General features: G+C 44.0%; 1 protein-coding gene and 1 pseudogene across 2 annotated transcripts; both read left to right on the top strand.

Moving 5' to 3' along the window:
- The first annotated feature begins 404 nt into the window (after positions 1–404).
- Positions 405–1104, top strand: LOC311133975 (olfactory receptor class A-like protein 1; annotated as a pseudogene). The gene has a single exon. The product of its transcript is annotated as an olfactory receptor class A-like protein 1 (transcript).
- A 493-nt stretch (positions 1105–1597) lies between these two features.
- Positions 1598–17000, top strand: LOC311133246 (protein PHTF1-like). Its single transcript, XM_084166733.1, has 17 exons — positions 1598–2270; positions 2505–2615; positions 6025–6081; positions 6164–6233; positions 6342–6500; positions 8329–8503; positions 8615–8732; positions 10263–10421; positions 10509–10742; positions 10874–11002; positions 11205–11474; positions 11579–11710; positions 11841–11927; positions 13890–14045; positions 14135–14230; positions 14363–14488; positions 14656–17000. Exons 2-17 carry the CDS (start codon positions 2586–2588, stop codon positions 14674–14676), a joined length of 2019 nt encoding a protein of 672 aa, XP_084022859.1. The 5' UTR covers positions 1598–2270; positions 2505–2585; the 3' UTR covers positions 14677–17000.
- Positions 17001–24210: the final 7210 nt, after the last annotated feature.

A 24210-nucleotide genomic window follows, 5' to 3' on the forward strand; every position in this document is an offset into this window, starting at 1 on the left:
TCTTCCGGAGACACTTGAAACCCTACCTCTTTAAGGAATACCTGGAATAGTTTAAAGTAATCCTTCTTCCCCCACCCCCCATAAAAATAAAATTTAAAAAAAAGTGGTTGTCCCACTGGCTATCATAAGTTGAATGCACCAATTTGTAAGTCGCTCTGGATAAGAGCGTCTGCTAAATGATGTAAATGTAAATGTAAATGTAATTAACCACACTGAATGACCAATACTGTGTTCATGTTTATTTATCAATAGTTGTAGGTAAGGATATGCTTTCTGCAATCATTGTCCAATAATTTAGAGAGTGTAATAGGGACCATTTGTTCACAGTTGGTGTATGCATAGCTCTGTTTAAGAAACTTCATTTTCTGTCTCTATTCTTCAGCAAGGTACCCAAGTTAGGTATCATGTTGGATCTGTGTGTCACCATCAAAGGGGTGTCCTTCCTGCTGCAGACAGGGTTAGGGATCTTGGGGAACACTCTGGTGCTGCTGGCTTACATCCAGATTGTCTGCTCTGAGCACTGACTCCAGCCTTTGGACATGATTCTCTGCCACCTAGCCTTCGTTGACCTGATGATGCTCCCCAGACCATGACTGTGTGTGACCTGCTGAATGACCCGGGCTGCAAGGTGGTCATCTACCCCTACCGCATCACCCGGGCACTGTCAGCATGCATCACTTGTATGCTCAGTGTGTTCCAGGCAGTGACCATCGCCCCTGCAGGTGGACCCCATTTGTCCAGGCTTAAGGCAAGTCTTCCCAGCCTCATCGTGCCCACCTTCACACGGCTGTGGCTCCTCAACATGGATGTATGCATCACAGCTACATTTTTCTCTATTGCCCGCACAATGGCACCATGCCTGCCTTCCCCCTGTATGTTGTATTCTTTGGCATAGACAATGTCATCTGGATTTACATGCCGACGGTAGCTAAGTTGTCTCCAATGGTGGCTGACAAAAGAGTCTTCTTCTCCTCCTGTTATGCCTCTCTCAGTCCCTTCTTCATCATCAGCTCCAATAAGAAGGTCAAGAGCAAGTTGGTGTGTGCTGCAGCCGACCAAGAACAGCCATCAGTCGACACCCAGGACTTCAGTGACAAGATCTAACGTAACCCAAGCTCTGGATAAACTGTATTTTATTCTGGGGCTATTATACCTCATGGATGGTCTTCTTGTGATTATTTTGTGTAATTATGCCCATGTAGCCTACTTGTTATAGGCCTTCTATTTATTTGTGTAAATCATTGCAGTTTTCAGGATTGTAGATTGAACTAATGCGTGACATGAGGTTTGAAACAAGTAAGAAATGTATCATTCTATTGGACAAGCAGGAACTGTGAGGATAGAAGGCAAATACAGTACAATACAATAATGTAGACAAAAAACAACACAAATAAAAAATAAAAATAGCTATAAGTAATGCTATGGAAATCAACATAATGTAAATATATATATACATATATATATTATATTATGTAAATATTTATTTTACTCTATTGTATGCATTGATGTTTATTCTAGAAGTCTAGAGTGGTAAGGCCTACACTCTAGTCTAGCTGTCACAGGTTGTTTATTATATAATGTGGATTTTCCACAGACCACACGCGCAGCCGCTGGCTGCACAGATTTGACAGTTCTGAAAATTGTCAACAAACAAGCAGGCTAAAATGAATCGAATTAACCCGGAAAAAGGTCACTAGCGCAAGAGTCGTGTCGGTGTGCATTCCTGGGAAATCGCCTTGAAATACATCTGATAACGAAGTTAGCATTTGGAAAATCGTTTAAATAACTGTAATAAAATATAGATTGCTCATAAGTCATTGCAATTCCCGCAGTCGAGATGCTGCTAGTTGGCTAGTTTACCTCTTCGAGTCGCGCGACACTCCTGGTCTGAAGAAGAGCTGGCGAGCTAACTTTGCTAATGGTAGCTAGCTAGCTAGCTTCTATTGCTAATATTGAACTACTGTACTGGTTTCTAGATTAGCTAAATGTGCCGCGAATCTGTTTACCTATTTTGAATGGTGGCAAATTTAGAAGTTCAAATGTTTTGTACGAGTTGAAAGGTATAGCCTAGCTGAGGTTGACTGAATGATGATGGCGAGGTAGAGTTAGCTTGCAATCCGACTGCGCCATCACACTTGATGCTACTGCTCCTGGATGATGGTTCTACTGACTGATCTTTTAATGTTTTTGGAATGATCTATAGTAGAGAGTTTCACCCAAATACAGTTGGGCAATTGTGCCACCTATCTTCAACCACATTATGCTTTGGGGTAAGTTTTAGTCAGTTGACTTTCTGTAGCCTATACAGCTAACGTTAGTTTTGTATTGAGCATAACAAATGTAGTACATGCAGCACAATTAAAAATAGTAACGTTAAGCTACAGTTAGCAGTGATGATTTCTGGTATTGAGTGAACATGTTATATGTGATTGCCCTTTGTACTCCACAATGGCTTTGTTTTTGCTTTATCTCTAATGTTCTTTCCTTTGTTTTGTTGTGACAAGCCTGAGTTGCAGTCAGATCTTATCTGCCCCTGTGTCCCCTGTGAAATGACCTGACACAATCTTCACCACAGTCATAAGACAATGGCAAGAATAGCATGGTATCAAGAGAAGGTAAGGGCCTCTTTACACTACACTACTTTGACAACACAAACTAGGTCCAGGAGAGATACTTGTGTAGTGTAAAGAGAGGGATCTAGAGTAAAATATATTTTTAAGAGATGTCTCCCACACTACATCCGGAGGTAGGTAAAACCAGGAGATGATATGCCAGTTCAAAACAACTGGGAACTGGTAACATGGAAATCTCCGACTTCTGACTTCAGTCCGTTCAAGACAACTGGAAAGTCAGAAAAAAACTAGCTCAGACTGAGGAAAAATCGTTTTGAACAGTCATCCAACTCGGAATTCCAACTCGGGAACTTGGGTTCCGATTTTCCGACCTGAAGCTCACTGACGTCATGATTTGACCTCGTATTTTCCAGAGTTACCAGTTGTCTTGAGTGCACCAATATTGATAGCGCTGATGTCATCCACGTATTCCTATGGAAAACTCCAGATGGCGCATGAAGCCTGAAATATTTCAATTTGAAGCGTGCCATATTGACAAAGACATTTATAACTAACCCAAGATAGTCAATCTGTGTCGTTTACAGTGGGCGCAAATGAAGCATAGTGGGCAGAAAACGCAAGGAGGTGGGCAAAAACCAGATGTTTCATCGATGAGAAAATGTGCAGAAAGTCAGCCCAGTTTCACCTAGTTCCATCCTCTTCCTCTACCCACGACTGGACTTCCTCTCACTACCATATTTGGTGGTGACAAAACGTTCTAAACGGATGCTTCAGCTTTATAGCCCCTGTGACGTGTCTGGTTTACCCCTTCTGTCTTCTTGCTGAATGGCACCAAAAAATCGCTAAGGATCATGGTGAAAGTGGCCGTAACTAGCAAAGGATCATGGTCGATGTAGTCGTTTTCATCCTGCCAGAGAGTCAACCTTAATTAATGTGTATGGCATGAGGACGCGAGCCTCCTCGTAGCCTGCTGGCCCATTATTGATCTGTGTCAGCACGTGGTCCTGTGTGATGACAAATGTAGTAGTCAGAATGGATCATTATTTAATTAAATATCTTGATTTGTAGTGAACTTTAAAATAATTCACTGTGGGGATTTTAGAGCCCAAAACGGCAGTTGTAAAAATAAAAATGTTTGGCTATTCTGGCGATCGTAATTTACTTTCTAGGACAGGCCAGGGCTTTTGGCACCGCTAGGTTGCTACGAAGTAGCCGACAAGCAGAGCTAGTGAGTTCACGCTCCAGACCGGACGCTGGGGGCCTGCACATACCCCCTTCTGAGTGGTAGTGCTATAGTAACATTCATGAAAAAAATAAAATAAATACAACCATCGAAAACCAGATGTTTTAAGCTTAGTTATAGTGAAACACGCCAATTCTGGTATTCATTTTGACAGTTCATTGCAAAAGTGATATATTTTGGTCTTTTAGTAGTAAATTAGTAGTAAATCTAGCTCTTTTTGCCCCTAAAGTGGTTCAGCTCTACCATTGAAATTGTTAAGAAGGTGCCTCTACGTCATCTCAAGGGAGGGGTTCGGTATGAAATACACTCCCTTCTAGATGTGCTGGGTGGTACCACCTCAAGGCTTACTGTAAAAGCAGGTGACAGTGTGCCTTATTTGGCGGCAATATATTTTGCATGATACTTCCTTGACTAGACTATTGACGTTACACAAAATTCAAAAGGCAGTAAGGCACATTTCCGCATATGACCAAATTCAAAATGTTTGCTGACCATTTCACACACATCTATGTGCTTTTACGAAGAAAAAATACGTCAGCTATGAGGATTATACGTTTATATTTGTTGCTACATCCATCGTAACAAGAAATAGATGACAATGGTGGTCATGTCAACTCATTGTATTTTTTCCCAACCGCTATAAATAAATGGGAGTGCAGTCCACTAAGACAGTGGGCTCATAGTTCAATGGTTGAGTTTTTTTTATACTTTTACCTCTTTTTCTCCCCAATTTCATGATATCCAATTGGTAGTTACAGTCTTGTTCCATCGCTTCAACTCCCCTACGGACTCGGGAGAGGCGAAGGTCGAGAGCCATGCGTCCTCTGAAACACGACCTTGCCAAGCTGCACTGCTTCTTGACACACTGCTCGCTTAATCTGGAAGCCAGCCGCACCAATGTGTCAGAGGAAACACCGTCCAGCTGACGACCGAAGAAGGCTTGCAGGCACCTAGCCCGCCACAAGGAGTCGCTAGAGTGCGATGGGACAAGAAAATCTCGGCCGGCCAAACCCTCCCCTAAACCGGACGACGCTGGGCCAATTGTGCGCTGCCTCATGGGTCTCCCAGTCACAGCCGACTGTGACACAGCCTGGGATCGAACCCGGGTCTGTAGTGACGCCACTCGGGAGGCCCTCAATGGTTGAGCTCTAATCTCACATGGGGCAGATATCTTATGCAGTTGGATTGATTTGAGCCCCTAATTTTCATTTTTAAGATTGCACTTTTCTTCCCAACAAGATACCGCAATAAATGTCATTTCAACAATTGTTTTTGGTGCTCAATGGGGAATTCGAACTTACACCGCAAGTGGCAGTAGATGTCAGGAACACGGCGCCTTACCACTGTGAGCTAACTGTGCAGAGCCGTATTTGCTCGCGATGCACATCATTTTATTATCAGAGCGTGCCAGTGGACTTCTGGTAAGTATGCTTTAATGAGAACGTGTTGGGATCAGGTACAACTAGGTTTACCCACCCTCAAAATGAATATTTATGAGATATTCCCCCCACCCACAACATCTCACCTGAATTAACTTTTTTGAAAATTTGAAGGGGTCGGGCAAAGGCAGAAATTGGGGTTGAGAGTTCCCCACACCACATGTCCCTGCAAGAATTACCGTAATGACCTTAATGGAAGTAGACAGCATTCTTGCTCTGTTAGACAAATTGAAAATTAAAGGTTTTTGTGAATCATTGCATTATTCAAGCGTAAAACACTATGTGCAATAAGGTTTAGATGAGAAGCTCCTGTATAGTTTCAATTGCTAGCCTAATTTTGTGTGTCTAAATACACTGGTATTTACGGTATGCTAATCGCTGCACTCGCATGAAGCAGGAATGTGGCTTTGGCCACACCACATCCAAGGCTAGTGTAAATAGAAAAGTTGAAGAGAGATAGATCTCACTAGACATATTTTACTAATGTAAATGGCCCCTAAGACATGCTAGACTTACTGACAATGTAATGAGGGCGGCAGGTAGCTTAGTGGTTAAGAGCGTTGTGCTAGTAACCGAAAGGTCGCTGGTTCTAATCCCCGAGCCGACTAGGTGAAAAATCTGTTGATGTGCCCTTGAGCAAGGCACTTAACCCTAATTGCTCCTGTAAGTCGCTCTGGATAAGAGCGTATGCTAAATGACAAAAAAAAAAAAAAAAAAAAAATCCTCTATATGAGATGATACAAACTGAAGTGTGTCCATGTGTCAACAGATTGGTGCATATGATCAGCAGGTCTGGGAGAAATCTCTGGAGCAAGCAGAATTTAATGTAAGTTCATGACATTTGGCCTAATATGTACACATTTCTTATATGATCAGCATTGTCACTAAGATAAGTGTTACCCCCATAGGGTATTGACAGTAAACCAAAGAGGTCTGGCCACATCAAGCCAGACCTCATTGATGTTGACTTAGTAAGAGGTGAGTATCCATTTATTACGTGTTATATCTTATGCTCATTCACACAATGTTGCTTGTTGGATGGATATGGTGCATGCAACGCTATTGATTGGCTCGCTCCTATTCCAGGATCCACATTCAGCAAGGCCAAGCCAGATCGTCCATGGACAGCGTTGACCCGTAAGGGCCTGGTCAGGGTGATCCTCTTCCCCTTCTTCTTCCAGTGGTGGATGCAGGTGACCTCTAGGTCCATCTCCACCTGTATCCTGGTGCTCTACTTGATGCAAGGTAAACTCACATCTCACCTTAACATTGCTTTAGGCATGGGTCAGATCATGCTTGTTGTCTACTGTTAAGAAGTAATACGATATACAGTTGAAGTCGGAAGTTTACATACACCTTAGCCAAATACATAATAAACTCAGTTTTTCACAATTCCTGACATTTAATCCTAGGAACAATTCCCTGTCTTAGGTCAGTTAGGATCACCACTTTATTTTAAGAATGTGAAATGTCAGAATAATAGTAGAAAGAATGATTTATTTCAGCTTTTATTTCTTTCATCACATTCCCAGTGGGTCAGAAGTTGACATACACTCAATTAGTATTTGGTTGCCTAATTAGTATTGCCTTTAAATTGTTTAACTTGGGTCAAACGTTTCGGGTAGCCTTCCCACAATAAGTTGGGTGAATTTTGGCCCATTCCTCCTGACAGAGCTGTTGTAACTGAGTCAGGTTTGTAGGCCTCCTTGCTCGCACACGCTTTTTCAGTTCTGCCCCAAATGTTCTATAGGATTGAGGTTAGGGCTTTGTGATGGCCACTCCAATACCTTGACTTTGTTGTCCTTAAGCCATTTTGACACAACTTTGGAAGTATGCTTGGGGTCATTGTCCATTTGGAAGACCCATTTGCGACCAAGCTTTAACTTCCTGACTGATGTCTTGAGATGTTGCTTCAATATAGCCACATAATTTTCCTTCCTCATCATGCCATCTATTTTGTGAAGTGCACCAGTCCCTCCTGCAGCAAAGTACCCCCACAGCATGATGCTGCCACCCCCGTGCTTCACGGTTGGGATGGTGTTCTTCGGCTTGCAAGGTCCCCCTTTTTCCTGCAAACATAATGATGGTCATTATGGCCAAACAGTTCTATCTTTGTTTCATTAGACCAGAGGACATTTCTCCAAAAAGTACGATCTTTGTCCCCATGTGCAGTTGCAAACCGTAGTCTGGCTTTTTTATGGCGGTTTTGGAGCAGTGGCTTCTTCCTTGCTGAGCGGCCTTTCAGGTTATGTCGATATAGGAGTTGTTCTACTGTGGATATAGATACTTTTGTACCTGTTTCCTCCAGCATCTTCACAAGGTCCTTTGCTGTTGTTCTGGGATTTATTTGTACTTTTCGCACCAAAGTACGTTAATCTCTAGGAGACAGAACGCGTCTCCTTCCTGAGCGGTATGACGGCTGCATGGTCCCATGGTGTTTATACTTGCGTAATATTGTTTGTACAGATGAACGTGGTACCTTCAGGCATTTGGAAATTGCTCCCAAGGATGAACCAGACTTGTGGAGGTCTACATATTTTTTTCTGAGGTCTTGGCTAATTTCTTTTGATTTTCCCATGATGTCAAGCAAAGAGGCACTGAGTTTGAAGGTAGGCCTTGAAATACATCCACAGGTACACCTCCAATTGACTCAAATGATGTCAATTAGCCTATCAGAAGCTTCTAAAGCCATGACATCATTTTCTGGAATTTTCCAAGCTGTTTAAAGGCACAGTCAACTTAATGTATGTAAACTTCTGACCCACTGGAATTGTGATACAGTGAATTATAAGTGAAATAATCTGTATGTAAACAATTGTTGGAAAAATTACTTGTGTCATGCACAAAGTAGATGTCCTAACTGACTTGCCAAAACTATAGTTTGTTAACAAGAAATGTGTGGAGTGGTTGAAAAACAAGTTTGAATGACTCCAACCTAAGTGTATGTAAACTTCCGACTTCAACTGTACTATTTATAGACCTAAAGTATATAGGTCTGTCATTCACTAACTCTCTAAAGAGCAGGTTTCTACCATTTCTGGGCAGTCTGTTAACTTAATGGCTTTCTCTGCAGTGACAGCAGCAATGTTGTACATGGAGGTCCCTGCAGCCAGTGTTAGTGAGCTGTTTGGGCCCATGTGTCTGATGTTGTTGCTGGGAACGGTGCACTGCCAGATAGTGTCCACAGAGTCCAACCGGAGCCCCTCAGTCAGCCCTGTGAGCAGCACCAGCCCTGCACGAAGGAGGAGGTAGGGCTCTTACCGCCAGGAACACACGCTGTGCACTCACCCTTTTATACACTCTTGCAAACTGCTCTCACACTGTATAACATGTTCCCTCATTTCTCAACTGTCATTCAGGCCAAGGAAGGGTAGAGAATTGAAGAGAACAGAGGGACAAGGGAACGACAGGGACACTGAGCTGCAGCCTTGGCAGCTGGAGGAAAACCAGAGGTTGTACAGATCAGAGGAGAGAAGGGTAAGGCCATACAAATAATGACCAGATCGTCTACCTGAACATAAAGCAATCATTTATGTTTGTTAGTGAAGCAGTAGTTAACCCTTTACACTCTAGGAATTGGCCTATATGGATAGGGCTAAATTGAATTGTTTCTTACAGAATAAATATGAAATGCATAACCATGGTAGCAATTGAAAGGTAACTGTTTGGAGATAATGGGAAAATTATTAGACCAAAGTTGAGGACACAACAGTTCACCTGACACAAGACTGAATCCAAACATTACACTGTTGATTTTATGTGCATTTTACATTTACTGTACTTTTCGTCACATTTCTTGATAACAAAATCTGAAAATACTCTGGATACATTCAGTAACATGATAAGAATATTCCTGGAAAATGTGGGGTAGGTGCAACATAACACAAAAGTGTGCACAGTTCCTAAGTAATTTCAATGCACTTTTATGACTCAAAGAAGAGCCTTCAACTATAAGGTACTTCTTCGAACTCTCCTAGCTGTGCAGTTGAGGAACTAGAGCAAGCACACTTGTAGTTGTTTTGTTTGGAACACAACCCTGCATCCCTGCCATCACATAATTACTGTTGTTGTTTTACGCAATCCAAAAACAGCCCATAATAAATCGCAGTCTGGGTCAGGTGGGTATGATTTGGAAGCATGTTTTATTGCCAACATGACTAGCTAAGTTTATAAAATTCGATCTACAGTGTTAGACTTTCACAAGGCAATTCAGAGAAACAGATTGTAATTTTGGTGCACATAGAATGGAGTCATGAGTGCATTAATGTGCGTGTTCTGCTGGGCATTTTCTACACTATAGACAAACATACGCTCATTCTGTTCAGAACAACGCAGGGTATGATGCCATGTCATCTTGTAACTGTACATCAAACATAGTGATCATAAACGTTGACCCTGTATATGGCATGAATTTAAATTATATGGAAATGTGAAGTGCACGTTTGTATTCACGGGTGTTTGGCTTGCTTGTATGACATCGAAGCTGTATTTATTATAATCCTCAACATCTCATCTTTCAAAATACATCGAGTCCTCTTAATTTACAGCATTTCCCTCACTCAGACAACAAAACATTAGCAAAAGTTGCCCAATTAGCGGGAGGGATGAGGGGCAACTTCTTGTCGCGCGAGGTGCTCAAGTTCAGAACGGCTGTCAGTCAAAACCCATAAAGCACTGTGAAGCACAGAGCCAGAACTCTGAGAATTTATAGGAAGTTACTGCATTCCAATTTAGGCGCTTATCAGTGCACAAATCTGCCATTTTTAACCCGTATGCGGGTACGAGTGTAAAGGGCTACCAGGGTTCCAGAAGTTCCCATTTTCATGTGTGTGTGAATCTCAAAATGTATTTGTTTCCTTTGTATTGCCTGAGTGAATTTGTCTAGCGGGTTGTAAGGCTGGGCGGGACTTTTAAGATGGGGCTTTATCTGTGATTGACATTTTGGCTACCAAGGTGGTGTTGCTGTTTATCCTGTGGATTCTATTGCTGATTGTGATGCTGTTCCAGACCATTCAGAGAAAGTCAGGCTTTGGGGCCTCTGACGAGCTTTCCAGTGAGGTGGAGGAGGATGAGGAAGCAAAACTTCCCACTGGTGTAGCTGGAACTACACCTGCCTCTGTCCTCACGAAGAGACGCCTTCACTCCTCAAACCCCTCACCACCTCAGGTAACCCTTAAGAGACAGTGAGTCCTGCTCTGTGTATTGTAGCCAGAGTGAAAGGGGGACATTTAGTTTGACCTATTATTTGCACAGGAGGAAAGTAGTGGAGGTGCCAAGGACACTAAGGTGAAACCTCATGAAGTGGTGCTCCTTAGGCCCGAAGGCTCGCGCCCGGCTTCTGACACAGATGACACAATGTGGGAGGAGCTTATTCAGGGTCCTGACTCCGCCTCCACTGGCAGCAGTGACAGTGAGGGGGAGGGGCGGTACGGCCTGACCCTCCCCCCGTCCACCACTCTCATCAGTGATGATGAGAACCTGCAGCAGGTGGGTCCGTCCACAAGGACTCACTTTAATCACATTTACTTTGTGCTACACCACACGTATACTCTGTCACCTAATATGTAACCCCAAAAAGGGTTAGTATATACCAGCTCATCAGCTTTCTCTCCCGACAGGGCCATCTATCGTGGCTGCAGGCGTGCCACCCATCCAGAGACCGGGTCAGTGTCATCATCTGGGAGCAGGGGGAGTGCAAGAAAGCAGACATGTCAGTACTGGAGATCAGTGGGATCATCCTCACACGGGTAAACCTCCTATGACCACTTCATTACACACTGATACCTTTTTGGTACAATTAACACACATTGAATACATAGTGAATGCTGGTCTGTAATGCTTTAGGGCTGGAAAGGGGTTCTGTCTGATTCTGTTTATACAAACACTATTAAGGCTTTGTACTCTGTGCCCCATGCCGCTGTCCTAACAGAGGTCATTTCTCCTGTGTAGGTGAAGGTGGTGGAGCAGGGCATGGGTTACCTAGCCCTGGGGGGGTTGGTCACTGCAACACTGGCACTGCTTCCCTTTGGCTTCCGCCTGGCACAGCGGCTGGACATGAAGCACCTGAGCTCCCTGTCCCTGGCAGAGTTGGCTGTCATGGCGATGGGGCCGCCCAACACCCAGACCTACGCCTTCTTCTTCATCACCACCGTGGAGAGGCTCTGCCTCACAGGACTCTTCTTCTTCATGATGTGTGTGGCAGAGAGGACCTACAAACAGGTCAGCATGTTGGTCCCACTGTACTGTAGTAGACATACCACTACAAAACAAACATGCTGGAAATGGTGTGGCTGACATGTTTTTCATTGGTTCTCTTTCAACAGCGGCTTGTTTTCGCCAAACTCTTCAACCACATCACATCAGCACGAAAGGCTAAGAAGTGGGAAATCCCCCATTTCAGGCTGAAGAAAGTGCAGAACATAAAGATGTGGCTGTCGCTCCGCTCCTTCCTCAAGGTCAGACTTACTCTCACTACTCTTGTGCCTTTTTTAGATATACATCAGTGTATGGCTTTGACCACTAGGGGGTGATTAATGTCCTACCCTCATTGAAATGTCCCCTAATATTATTTCCTGTTCATCACAGAGACGTGGGCCCCAGCGTTCCGTTGATGTCATCGTCTCCTCCATCTTCCTCCTGGCCCTCTCCATCGCCTTCATCTTGTGTACCCAGGTCAGACATACAGTACCAGTCAAAAGTTTGGACACACCTATTCATTCAAGGGTTTTTCTTTATTTTTACTATTTCCTACCTTGTAGAATAATAGTGAAGACATCAAAACTATGAAATAACACATATGGAATCATGTAGTAACCAAAAAAGTGTTAAACAAATCAAAATATATTTGAGATTCTTCAAATAGCCACCCTTTGCCTTGATGACAGCTTTGCACACTCTTGGCATTCTCTCAACCAGCTTCACCTGGAATGCTTTTCCAACAGTCTTGAAGGAGTTCCCACATGTGCTGAGAACTTTTTGGCTGCTTTTCCTTCACTTTGAGGTCCAACTCATCCCAAACCATTCTCAATTGGGTTGAGGTCAGGGGATTGTGGAGGCCAGGTCATCTGATGCAGCGCTCCATCACTCTCCTTCTTGGTAAAATAGCCCTTACACAGCCTGAAGGTGTGTTGGGTCATTGTCCTGTTGAAAACAAATGATAGTCCCACTAAGCCTAAACCAGATGGGATGGCGTATCGCTGCAGAATGCTGTGGTAGCCATGCTGGTTAAGTGTGCCTTGAATTCTAAATAAATCACAGACAGTGTCACCAGCAAAGCACCATCACACCACCTCCTCCATGCTTCACGGTAGGAAATACACATGCGGAGATCAGCCGTTCACCTACACTGCGTCTCACAAAGACACGCGGTTGGAACCAAAAATCTCAAATTTGGACTCCAGACCAAAGGACAGATTTCCACCGGTCTAATGTCCATTGCTCGTGTTTCTTGGCCCAAGCAAGTCTCTTCTTCTTATTGGTGTCCTTTAGTAGTGGTTTCTTTGCAGCAATTCGACTATGAAGGCCTGATTCACGCAGTCTCCTCTGAACAGTTGATGTTGAGATGTGTCTACTTGAACTCTGTGAAGCATTTTGGCTCCCGAGTGGCGCAGCGTTCTAAGGCACTGCATCTCTGTGCTTGAGGCGTCACTACAGACCCCCTGGTTCGATTCCAGGCTGTATCACAATCGGCCGTGATTGGGAGTCCCATAGGGCGGCGCACAATTGGCCCAGCGTCGTCCGGGTTTGGCCGGTGTAGGCCGTCATTGTAAATAAGAATTTGTTCTTAACTGACTTGCCTAGTTAAATAAAGGTACAAAAAAGGGGGGTGGGCTGGTAACTCTAATGAACTTATCCTCTGCAGTAGAGGTAACTATGGGTCTTCCTTTCCTGTGCCGGTCCTCATGAGAGCCAGTTTCATCATAGCGCTTGATGGTTTTTGCGACTGCACTTGAATAAACTTTAAAAGTTCTTGAAATGTTCCAGATTGACCTTCATGTCTTAAAGTAATGATGGACTGTGATTTCTCTTTGCTTATTTGAACTGTTCTTGCCATAATATGGACTTGGTCTTTTACCAAATTGGGCTATCTTCTGTATACCACCCCTACCTTGTCACAACACAACTGATTGGCTCAAACGCATTAAGAAGGAAAGAAATTCCACAAATTAACTTTTAAGAAGGCACACCTGTTAATTGAAATGCATTCCAGGTGACTACCTCATGAAGCTGGTTGAGAGAATGCCAAGAGTGTGCAAAGCAGTCAAGGCAAAGGGTGGCTACTTTGAAGAAACTCAAATATAAAATATTTTGATTTGTTTAACACTTTTTTGGTTACTACATGATTCCATGTGTGTTATTTCATAGTTTTGATGTCTTCACTACTATTCTACAATGTAAAACATTGTATAAACATTTAGAAAAACCCTTGAATGAGTAGGTGTGTCCAAACCTTTGACTGGTACTGTATCTATAAAAAGAGTATCTCTGATAAATACACAGGATTCCAGGAAACACCACCTTCCACTTGTTATGAATGCCTGTTGTAAAACAGAATGTGCATTGGTTAAGCTCCAACCTGTAGAAACTCAATAGATTAAAGATTATGAGTACTCATTTTCTATCTCAAACCCCCAGCTCCTGAACAGTCACCACACCTTCCTGGACTCGGAGACCAACTGGGAGCTCATGGTGTGGGGTTCCTCTCTGATCCTCTTCCTGCTCCGCCTGGCCACCCTGGGATCTGAGACCAACTGTAAATACAGCAACGTGTCAGTGCTGCTGACGGAACAGGTGAGGCCCCCTACAACACATACACGCACGTGCACACGCAGACAGACCACTTTAATACTTTCATTAATGCATCTCCTCCATTCTTTCAGATCAACTTGTATCTTAAGATGGAAAAGAAGCCCAACAAGAAAGAAATGTTGAACATAGTGAACAATGTTCTGAAGCTTGCAACAAAATTAATGAAAGTAAGCATGTCTTTAAACTTTAGCAGCATTATGAATATTTTGACTTAGTCACATCTTCTGGGCTGGTAGTTGTTTATTCAGCATAACGTGCAGTGAAAGCATCTTTGACTTCTCATACCAACCCTTTCACAGGAGCTTGACACCCCCTTCCGACTGCTGGGTCTGACTGTGAACCCTCTCATCTACAACATCACACGTGTGGTCATCCTGTCTGCAGTCTCCGCTGTGGTCAGCGACCTGCTCGGCTTCAACATCAGAGTGAGTGGAGACACTTCTAATACCACAGTGCTGTAGCTGAACACTGATATGTTTTCCAAACAGTGATTCTTCACCTCTGTCCGTTGTTTTCCTCCAAGTACATTTGTATTAAAGTGAGGATATGTGCTGTGTTTTTAAATGTGCCCTCCTTGTTGTCTCTTCTACAGCTGTGGAAAATCAAGCCTTAATGCTAAACCACTAACTGTTGGACAATGGAGACTGTCAACTCCTACCATCCACAGCTGGCTATCTGTGCAAAGTGTGCAAATCTACTGAGTGGTCGCCTATGCATCTCAGTGCCTTCCCTCCCAGGAACATTGAACTTTCAATCACACAATACCATTGTGGTCATACACAAGCATTAACTCTTGACAATCAATGATATACACATCCTTGACTACATAATGATGTGTCCTAAACCCATCTGCTGCAGCAGTTCCAGTAACCCAGTGCCTGAATCTGGAATGTCCCTGGACCTGACCACTTCCTGGCTCACATGGAGAAACAGTAGCCAATGGGTGCCTTCTGAACACTGAGAACTTTGCTGGCTATTTGAATGTAAAGCATTTCAAGACATGGAGAAAGGATGGAATAGGAAACAAGGATGGACATTTAAAAGAATTGGACATTCCAGTGTGGTTTGACATGTACACTGAACAGAAATATAAACGCAACATGCAACAATTTCAAAGATGTTACAATTGAAATAAATGAATTAGGCCCTAATCTATGGATTTCACATGACTGGGAATACAGATATGCATCTGTTGGTCACAGATACAGTACCTTAAAAAAAAGGTAGGGACGTGGATCAGAAAACCAGTCAGTAACTTGTGTGACCCATTTACCTCATGCAGCGCGACACATCTCCTTTGCATAGAGTTGATCAGGCTGTTGTGGCCTGTGGAATGTTGTCCTACTCTTCAATGGCTGTGCGAAGTTGCTGGATTTTGGCGGGATCTGGAACACGCTGCCGTACACGTCGGTCCAGAGCATCCCAAACATGCTCGATGGGTGACGTCTTGTGAGTATGCAGGCCATGGAAGAACTGGGACATTTTAAGCTTCCAGGAATTGTGTACAGATCCTTGCGACATGCATTATCATGCTGAAACATGAGGTGATGGCGGCGGATGAATGGCACGACAATGGGCCTCAGGATCTCGTCATGGTATCTCTGTTCATTCAAATTGCCATTGATAAAGTGCAATTGTGTTCGTTGTCTGTAGCTTATGTCTGCCCATACCATAACCCCACCGCCACCATGGATTTCACTCTGTTCACAACGTTGACATCAGCAAACGATGCCATACACGCTGCCATCTGCTCGGTACAGTTGAAACCGGGATTCATCCGTGAAGAGCACACTTTCCCAGTGGCCATCGAAAGTTAACATTTGCCCACTGAAGTCGGTTACGACACCAAACTGCAATCAGGTCAAGACCTTGGTGAGGACGACGAGCACGCTGATGAAGGGAAAGGGGGATACCTAGTCAGTTGTACAACTGAATGCATTGAACTGAAATGCGTTTCCGCATTTAACCCAACCCCTCTGAATCAGAGCTTCCCTGAGACGGTTTCTGACAGACATTCTTTGGTTGTGCAAACCCACAGTTTCATGAGCTGTCCGGATGGCTAGTGTCAGACGATCCCGCAGGTGAAGAAGCCGGATGTGGAGGTCCTGGGCTGGCGTGGTTACACATGGTCTACGGTTGGTAGGGCGGTTGGACGTACTGCCAAATTCTCTAAAACAGAGTTGGAGGTGTCTTATGGTAGAGAAATTAACATTCAATTCTCTGGCAACAGCTCTGGTGGACTTTCCTGCAGTCAGCATGCCAATTCCACACTCCCTCAAAACTTGAGGCATCTGTGGCATTGTGTTGTGTGACAAAACTGCGCATTTTAGAGTGGCCTTTTATTGTCCCCAGCACAAGGTGCATCTGTGTAGTGATCATGCTGATAATCAGCTTCTTGATATGCCACACGTGTCAGGTGGATAGATTATCAAGGTTAAGGAGAAATGCTCACTAACAGGGATGTAAACACATTTGTGCACACAATTTGAGAGAAATAAGCTTTTTGTGTGTATGAAAAATGTCTGGGATCTTTTATTTCAGCTCATGAAACATGGGACCAACACTTTACATGTTGCGTTTATATTTTTGTTTAGTCTACATGTAGACTCTCAAACACAGATGTTAGATAATGTAGAATACTTTTTCAATGAAAAATCTAAAGATCTTCAAAATGGGTTACTGAACTAACTTAATTACGTTCTTATTTTTTTTCAATAGGATATATTAAATTCTACTCTAAACGTATTTTGTGATATTTAAGGGAATGTAATATAGCTTTTATGGGGGCTTTATTTATTTAGAGTTTTTCAGTATTTCATTACTGACATACAGTTCCATACAGTATTCACACTCCTTGACTTTTCCACATTTTGTTGTGTAACAGCCTGAATGTATAATTGATTAAATTGAGATATTGTCACACTGGCCTACACACAATACCCCATAATGTCAAAGTGGAATTATGTTTGTAAGAAATGAATAGCTGAAATGTCATGAATCAATAAGTATTCAATCCCTTTGTTATGGCAAGCATATATACCACAGAGGTTTTCCAATGCCTCGCAAAGAATGGCACCTATTGGTAGATGGGTAAAAACAAAATGAAAAGCAGACATTGAATATTCCTTTGAGCATGGTGAAGTTATTAATTACACTTTGGATGGTGTATTGATACACCCAGTCACTACAAAGTTACAGGTGTCCATCCTAACTCAGTTTGCCGGAGAGGAAGGAAACTGCTCAGGGATTTCACCATGAGGCCAATGGTGACTTAAAACCGTTACAGAGTTTAATGGCTGCAATAGGACAAAACTGAGGATGGATCAACAACATTGTAGTTACTCTACAATACTAACCTCTACAATACAATACTAACCCGTTCTGCGGCCAACAAGGCAGAGTTAATCTCAGCATATGCTACCCTCCAGTCCCTCGACTTCTTGGCGCTGACGGAAACATGGATTACCACAAAAAACATTGCTACTCCTACTGATCTTTCCTCGTCTAACCACTAGCCCATTCAAGCTTAACAGCCTTGTCATTTATCGCCCTCCAGGTTCCCTTGGAGAGTTCATCAATGAGCTTGACGCCTTGATAAGTTCCTTTCCTGAGGATGGCTCACCCCTCACAGTTCTGGGTGACTTTAACCTCCCTACGTCTGCCTTTGACTCATTTCTCTCTGCCTCCTTTATTCCACTCCTCTCCTCTTTTGACCTCACCCTCTCACCCTCTCACCGTCCCCCCCCCCTACTCACAAGGCAGGCAATACGCTTGACCTCATCTTTACTAGATGCTGTTCTTCTACTAATCTCACTGCAACTCCCCTCCAAGTCTCCCGACCACTACTTTGTATCCTTTTCTCTCTCGCTCTCCTCCAACACTACTCACTCTGCCCCTACTCAGATGGTAATGTGCCGTCGCAACCTTCGCTCTCTCTCTCCCGCTACTCTCTCCTCTTCCATCCTATCATCTCTTCCCTCTGCTAAATCCTTCTCCCTCCGATCTCCTGATTCTGCCTTCTCAACCCTCCTCCCTTTCTGCATCTTTTGACTCTCTATGTCCCCTATCCTCCCGGCCGGCTCGGTCCTCCCCTCCTGCTCCGTGGCTTGATGACTCATTGCGAGCTCACAGAACAGGGCTCCGGGCAGCCGAGCGGAAATGGAGGAAAACTAGACTCCCTGCGGACCTGTCATCTTTTCACTCCCTCCTCTCTACATTCTCTTCCTCTGTTTCCGCTGCTAAAGCCACTTTCTACCACTCTAAATTTCAAGCCTCTGCCTTTAACCCTAGGAAGCTCTTTGCCACCTTCTCCTCCCTGCTGAATCCTCCTCCTCCTCCCCCTTCCTCCTCCCTCTCTGTGGATGACTTCGTCAACCATTTTGAAAAGAAGGTTGACGACATCTGATCCTCATTTATCAAGTCAAATGACACAGCTGGTCCTGCTCACACTGCCCTACCCTATGCTTTGACTTCTTTCTCCCCTCTCTCTCCAGATGAAATCTTGTGATGGCCGGCCACCCAACAACCTGCCCGCTTGACCCTATCCCCTCCTCTCTTCTCCAGACCATTTCCGGAGACCCTCCCTCACCTCACCACGCTCATCAACTCATCCTTGACCGCTGGCTATGTCCCTTCCGTCTTCAAGAGAGCGAGAGTTGCACCCCTCCTCAAAAAACCTACACTCGATCCCTCCGATGTCAACAACTACAGACCAGTATCCCTTCTTTCTTTTCTCTCCAAAACTCTTGAGTGTGCCGTCTCTAGCCAACTCTCCTGCTATCTCTCTCAGAATGACCTTCTTGATCCAAACCAGTCAGGTTTCAAGACTGGTCATTCAACTGAGACTGCTCTTCTCTGTGTCACGGAGGCTCTCCGCACTGCTAAAGCTAACTCTCTCTCCTCTGCCTTTGATACTGTGAACCATCAGATCCTCCTCTCCACCCTCTCCGAGTTGGACATCTCCGGCGCTGCTCACTCTTGGATTGTGTCCTACCTGACAGGTCACTCCTACCAGGTGGCGTGGCGAGAATCTGTCTCCGCACCACGTGCTCTCACCACTGGTGTCCCCCAGGGCTCAGTTTTAGGCCCTCTCCTATTCTCTCTATACACCAAGTCACTTGGCTCTGTCATATCCTCACATGGTCTCTCCTATCATTGCAGACAACACACAATTCATTTTCTCCTTTCCCCCTTCTGATAACCAGGTGGCGAATCGCATCTCTGCATGTCTGGCAGACATATCAGTGTGGATGTCGGATCACTCCCTCAAGCTGAACCTTGGCAAGACGGAGCTGCTCTTCCTCCCGGGGAAGGACTGCCCGCTCCATGATCCCGCCATCACGGTTGACAACTCCATTGTGTCCTCCTCCCAGAGTGCAAAGAACCTTGGCGTGACCCTGGACAACACCCTGTCGTTCTCCGCTAACATCAAAGCGGTGACCCGATCCTGCAGGTTCATGCTCTACAACATTCGTAGAGTACGACCCTACCTTACACAGAAAGCGGCACAGGTCCTAATCCAGGCTGGATTACTGCAACTCGCTGTTGGCTGGGCTCCCTGCCTGTGCCATTAAACCCCTACAACTTATCCAGAATGCCGCAGCCCATCTGGTGTTCGACCTTCCCAAGTTCTCTCATGTCACCCCGCTCCTCCGCACACTCCACTGGCTTCCAGTTGAGGCTTGCATCTACTACAAGACCATGGTGCTTACCTACGGAGCTGTGAGGGGAACGGCACCTCCTTACCTTCAGGCTCTGATCAGACCCTACACCCAAACGAGGGCACTACGTTCATCCACCTCTGGCCTGCTAGCTCCCCTACCTCTACGGAAGCACAGTTCCCGCTCAGCCCAGTCAAAGCTATTTGCTGCTCTGGCACCCCAATGGTGGAACAAGCTCCCCCACGACGCCAGGACAGCGGAGACACTTGAAACCCTACCTCTTTAAGGAATACCTGGAATAGTATAAAGTAATCCTTCTACCCCCCCCCCCCATAAAAAAAAAAGAAGAAAAAAAGTGGATGTCCCACTGGCTATCATAAGTTGAATGAACCAATTTGTAAGTCGCTCTGGATAAGAGCGTCTGCTAAATAATGTAAATGTAACCTAAATTACAGAGGGAAAAGAAGGAAGCCTGTACAGAATAAAAATATTCCAATAAGGCACTAAAGTAAAACATGTGGCAAAGAAATGAACTTATGTCCTGAAGACAAAGCGTTATATTTAGGGCAAACACAACACATCTCTGAGTACAAGGCAAGGACTAGGATAAAAAGAAACGGAATAGAGCCTGGTTCAGTCTGCTGGATCAGTCTGCTTTCCAACAGACACTGGGAGACAAATTCACATTTTACATTTTTAGTCATTTAGCAGATGCTCTTATCCAGAGCGACTTACAGGAGCAATTAGGGTTAAGGGCCTTGCTCAAGGGCACATCGACAGATTTTTCACCTAGTCGGCTCGGGGATTAGAACCAGCAACCTTTTGGTTACTGGTACAACGCTCTTAACCACTAAGCTACCTGCCGCCCTACCCACCTTTCAGTAGGACAATAACCTAAAACACGAGGCCAAATCTACACTGGAGTTGCTTACCAATACAACATTGAATGTTCCTGAGTGGCCTAGTTACAGTTTTGACTTAAATCGGCTTGAAAATCTATGGCAAGACTTGAAAATGGTTGTCTTGCAATGATCAACAACCAGCTTGACAGACCTTGAAAAAATTTAAAAAGAATAATGTGCAAATATTGTACGATCAAGGTGTGCAAAGCTCTTAGAGCCTTACCCGGAGAAAGACAGCTGTAATTGCTGCCAAAGATGATTCTAACATGTATTGATTCAGGCAGTTGAATGCTTATGATGTAATCAAGATACACTATATATATATAAAAGTATGTGGACACACCTTCAAATTAGTGGATTCGGCTATTTCAGCCACACCCGTTGCTGACAGGTGTATCAAATCGAGCACACAGCCATGCAATCACACACATTGGCAGTAGAATGGCCGTACTGAAGAGCTCAGTGACTTTCAACATGGCACCGTCATGGAATGCCACCTTTCTAACAAGTCAGTTCGTAATTTCTGCCCTGCTAGAGCTGCCCCGGTCAATTGTAAGTGCTGTTATTGTGGAAAGGTCTACGAGCAACAACGGCTAAGCCGCGAAGTGGTAGGCCACGCAAGCTCACAGAACGGGACCACGTAGTGAGTAAAAATCGTCTGTCCTCGGTTGCAAAACTCATTACCGAGTTCCAAACTGCCTCTGGAAGCAACATCACCACAAGAACTGTTAGTCGGAAGCTTCATGAAATGGGTTTCCATGGATGAGCAGCCGCACACAAGCCTAAGATCACCATGCACAATGCCAAGCGTTGGCTAGAGTGGTGTAAAGCTCGCCGCCATTGGACTCTGGAGCAGTGGAAACGCGTTCTCTGGAGTGATGAATAACGCTTCACCATCTGGCAGTCCAACGGACAAATCTGGGATTGGCGGATGCCAGGAGAACGTTACTTGCCCCAATGCATAGTGCAAACTGTAAAGTTTGGTGGAGGAGGAATAATGGTCTGGGGCTGTTTGTCATGTTTCGGGCTAGGCCCCTTAGTTCCAGTGAAGGGAAATCTTAACGCTACAGCATACAATGACATTCTAGACAATTCTGTGCTTCCAACTTTGTGGCAACAGTTTGGGGAATGCCCTTTCCTGTTTCAGCATGACAATGCCCCCATGCACAAAGCGAGGTCCACAGAGAAATGGTTTGTCGAGATCGGTGTGGAAGAACTTGACTGGCCTGCTCAGAGCCCTGACCTCAACCCCTTCGGACACCTTTGGGATGAATTGTAACGCCGACTGTGAGCCAGGCCTAATCGCCAGACATCCGTGCCCGATCACACTAATGATCTTGTGGCTGAATGGAAGCAAGTCCCTGCAGCAATGTTCCAACATCTAGTGGAATGCCTTCCCAGAAGAGTGGAGGCTGTTATACCAGCAAAGGGGGGAACAATCAGACTTTTATCTTAGCAGTCTCATCTTTAGTATTTGGCCTATAATTAAAAACCATCCCTCTCACATTTCCATCAGATATTTCTATTCAGAGATTTAATGTATCATTCTTGTTCTAAAGAGAGCTGGTTTTCCCATGAGACTGTACCTGGGTACTTTTGGTCATGTAGTGTATATTAGTGTTTTATTTTTCATTCATGTTTTACAAATGTTAGAATTTTTCTTCCACTTTGAGTACAGAGTATTTTGTGTAGATCAGTGACACAAAAATGACAATTAAATCCATTTTAATCCCACCTTGTAACAACAAAATGTGTAAAAAGTCAAGGGGTGTGAATACTTTCTGAAGGCACTGTAACTGGTTTTAATGTATAGGAATGGTAACCATAGATTGTAACCTTTCGACCGCCATCATCAGTAGTGTGCAACTGCAGCTCGCAATTTGGGGCGTTCCTGCATGTGGGCATTCCTGCACAGTGGCGGTCAGTGCCATTTATGATGAGGGAGGACCAATTTTGTTTTTCATGAGCATGACCTTATTTCTATTACAGCATGTTGGATGACAGTCATTCATATTCCTTTCACCCAGTTCATTGTAACATCGATATGTTTAGGCTACTACATGATACATGGTCCTCTGTAGCTCAACTGGTAGAGCACGGCGCTTGTAACGCCAAGGTAGTGGGTTCGATCCCCGGGACCACCCATACACAAAAATGTATGCACGCATGACTGTAAGTCGCTTTGGATAAAAGAGTCTGCTAAATGGCATATTATTATTATTATATTATTATACACACATTTTCCCTATACCCATCATGAGGTTGCTACAACCTAGCCTATGAATGAAAGTTTACAATGTAGATGCACACAGGTCGAGAGAAAAATGTGAGATGACAGACAGTGACACATTCAATACCGGCTTGCACACTCTTGCCTGCATCTAGCTTATTTAGGGTGTAATCATTAGTCCAACAGTTGCAAACAAGAGTTTCTATTGGACAAATTCAGGCATTTCTATCCCCGTTTCGTTTGCTTCCGTTTAAGAAACGTTTTTCAACAGAATCGGCAGAATGAATCTACTCCTGATCACGCATAAACACAGTTCACTTTCATAGCAGCCACGTTGTATTCCTTATCGCCTCTATGCATTCTCCTCCTCTCACCTTTTCCCTTTGTTTGTGGACTTCAATGAACAACACATCAGCTGTATGTGACCAGGTGAAAAAATCTTTCCAAGCAAAACCATGTCATAACCGCTACACACAGCCTACAACGTTGTCCCCATATTAGCTATAGTAACGTCCTAGTCAACATAGCTAATAGAACTAATGCATTAGTAAACCCGCTACAATCATGCAGTAACGTTACAGTGTATAGTCAGTAAGCAGTTAACTAAACTAGCCAGCTTTATTTGCTAGCTAAGTAAATGAAACTTCTCTTTCATTTTTGAAGAAATTAATTTGTAGAAAACTGTTCAACTATTGTCTTTCTCTCTCTTTGAGTCAACTACTCACCAAATGTTATGCACTGCAGTGCTAGCTAGCTGTAGCTTGTGCTTTCAGTACTAAATTAATTATCTGATCCTTTGATTGGGTGCTGCAAGAGCTCTGATAAGTTGGAGGACATCCTCCGGAAGTTGTCATAATTACTTTGTAAGTCTATGGAAGGGGGTGAGAACCAAGAGCCTTGTAGGTTTTGTATTGAAGTCAATGTACCAAGAGGAGGACGGAAGCTAGCTGTCCTCCGGCTACACCATGGTGCTACCCTACAGAGTGCTGTTGAGGCTACTGTAGACCTTCATTGCAAAACAGTGTTTTAATCAATTATTTGGTGACGTGAATATATTCAGTATAGTTTTATCTAAAAAGGATAACTTTTTCTATGATTTACAATTTAAATTTTTATGAAATTCACTGAGGAAGATGGTCCTCCCCTTCCTCCTCTGAGGAGCCTCCACTGTTTCTGAGTCTGCAGGAACCCCACCCTCGAGCATCGCATGTTCTGCTAAACTAATGCACAGAGTATAGTTTGATAAAGACCTTCAATAGGCTGATGATTGTATTATTACTGCTGTCTGGTCAGTGCATATAATCTAACTTTTACTGCCTATGCGCTTCAGAGGTCTGTATATTATGAAGATTACA

Source organism: Coregonus lavaretus (assembly GCF_964263955.1).
Source record: "Coregonus lavaretus genome assembly, chromosome: 8".
NCBI classification, from domain to species: Eukaryota; Metazoa; Chordata; class Actinopteri; order Salmoniformes; family Salmonidae; genus Coregonus; species Coregonus lavaretus.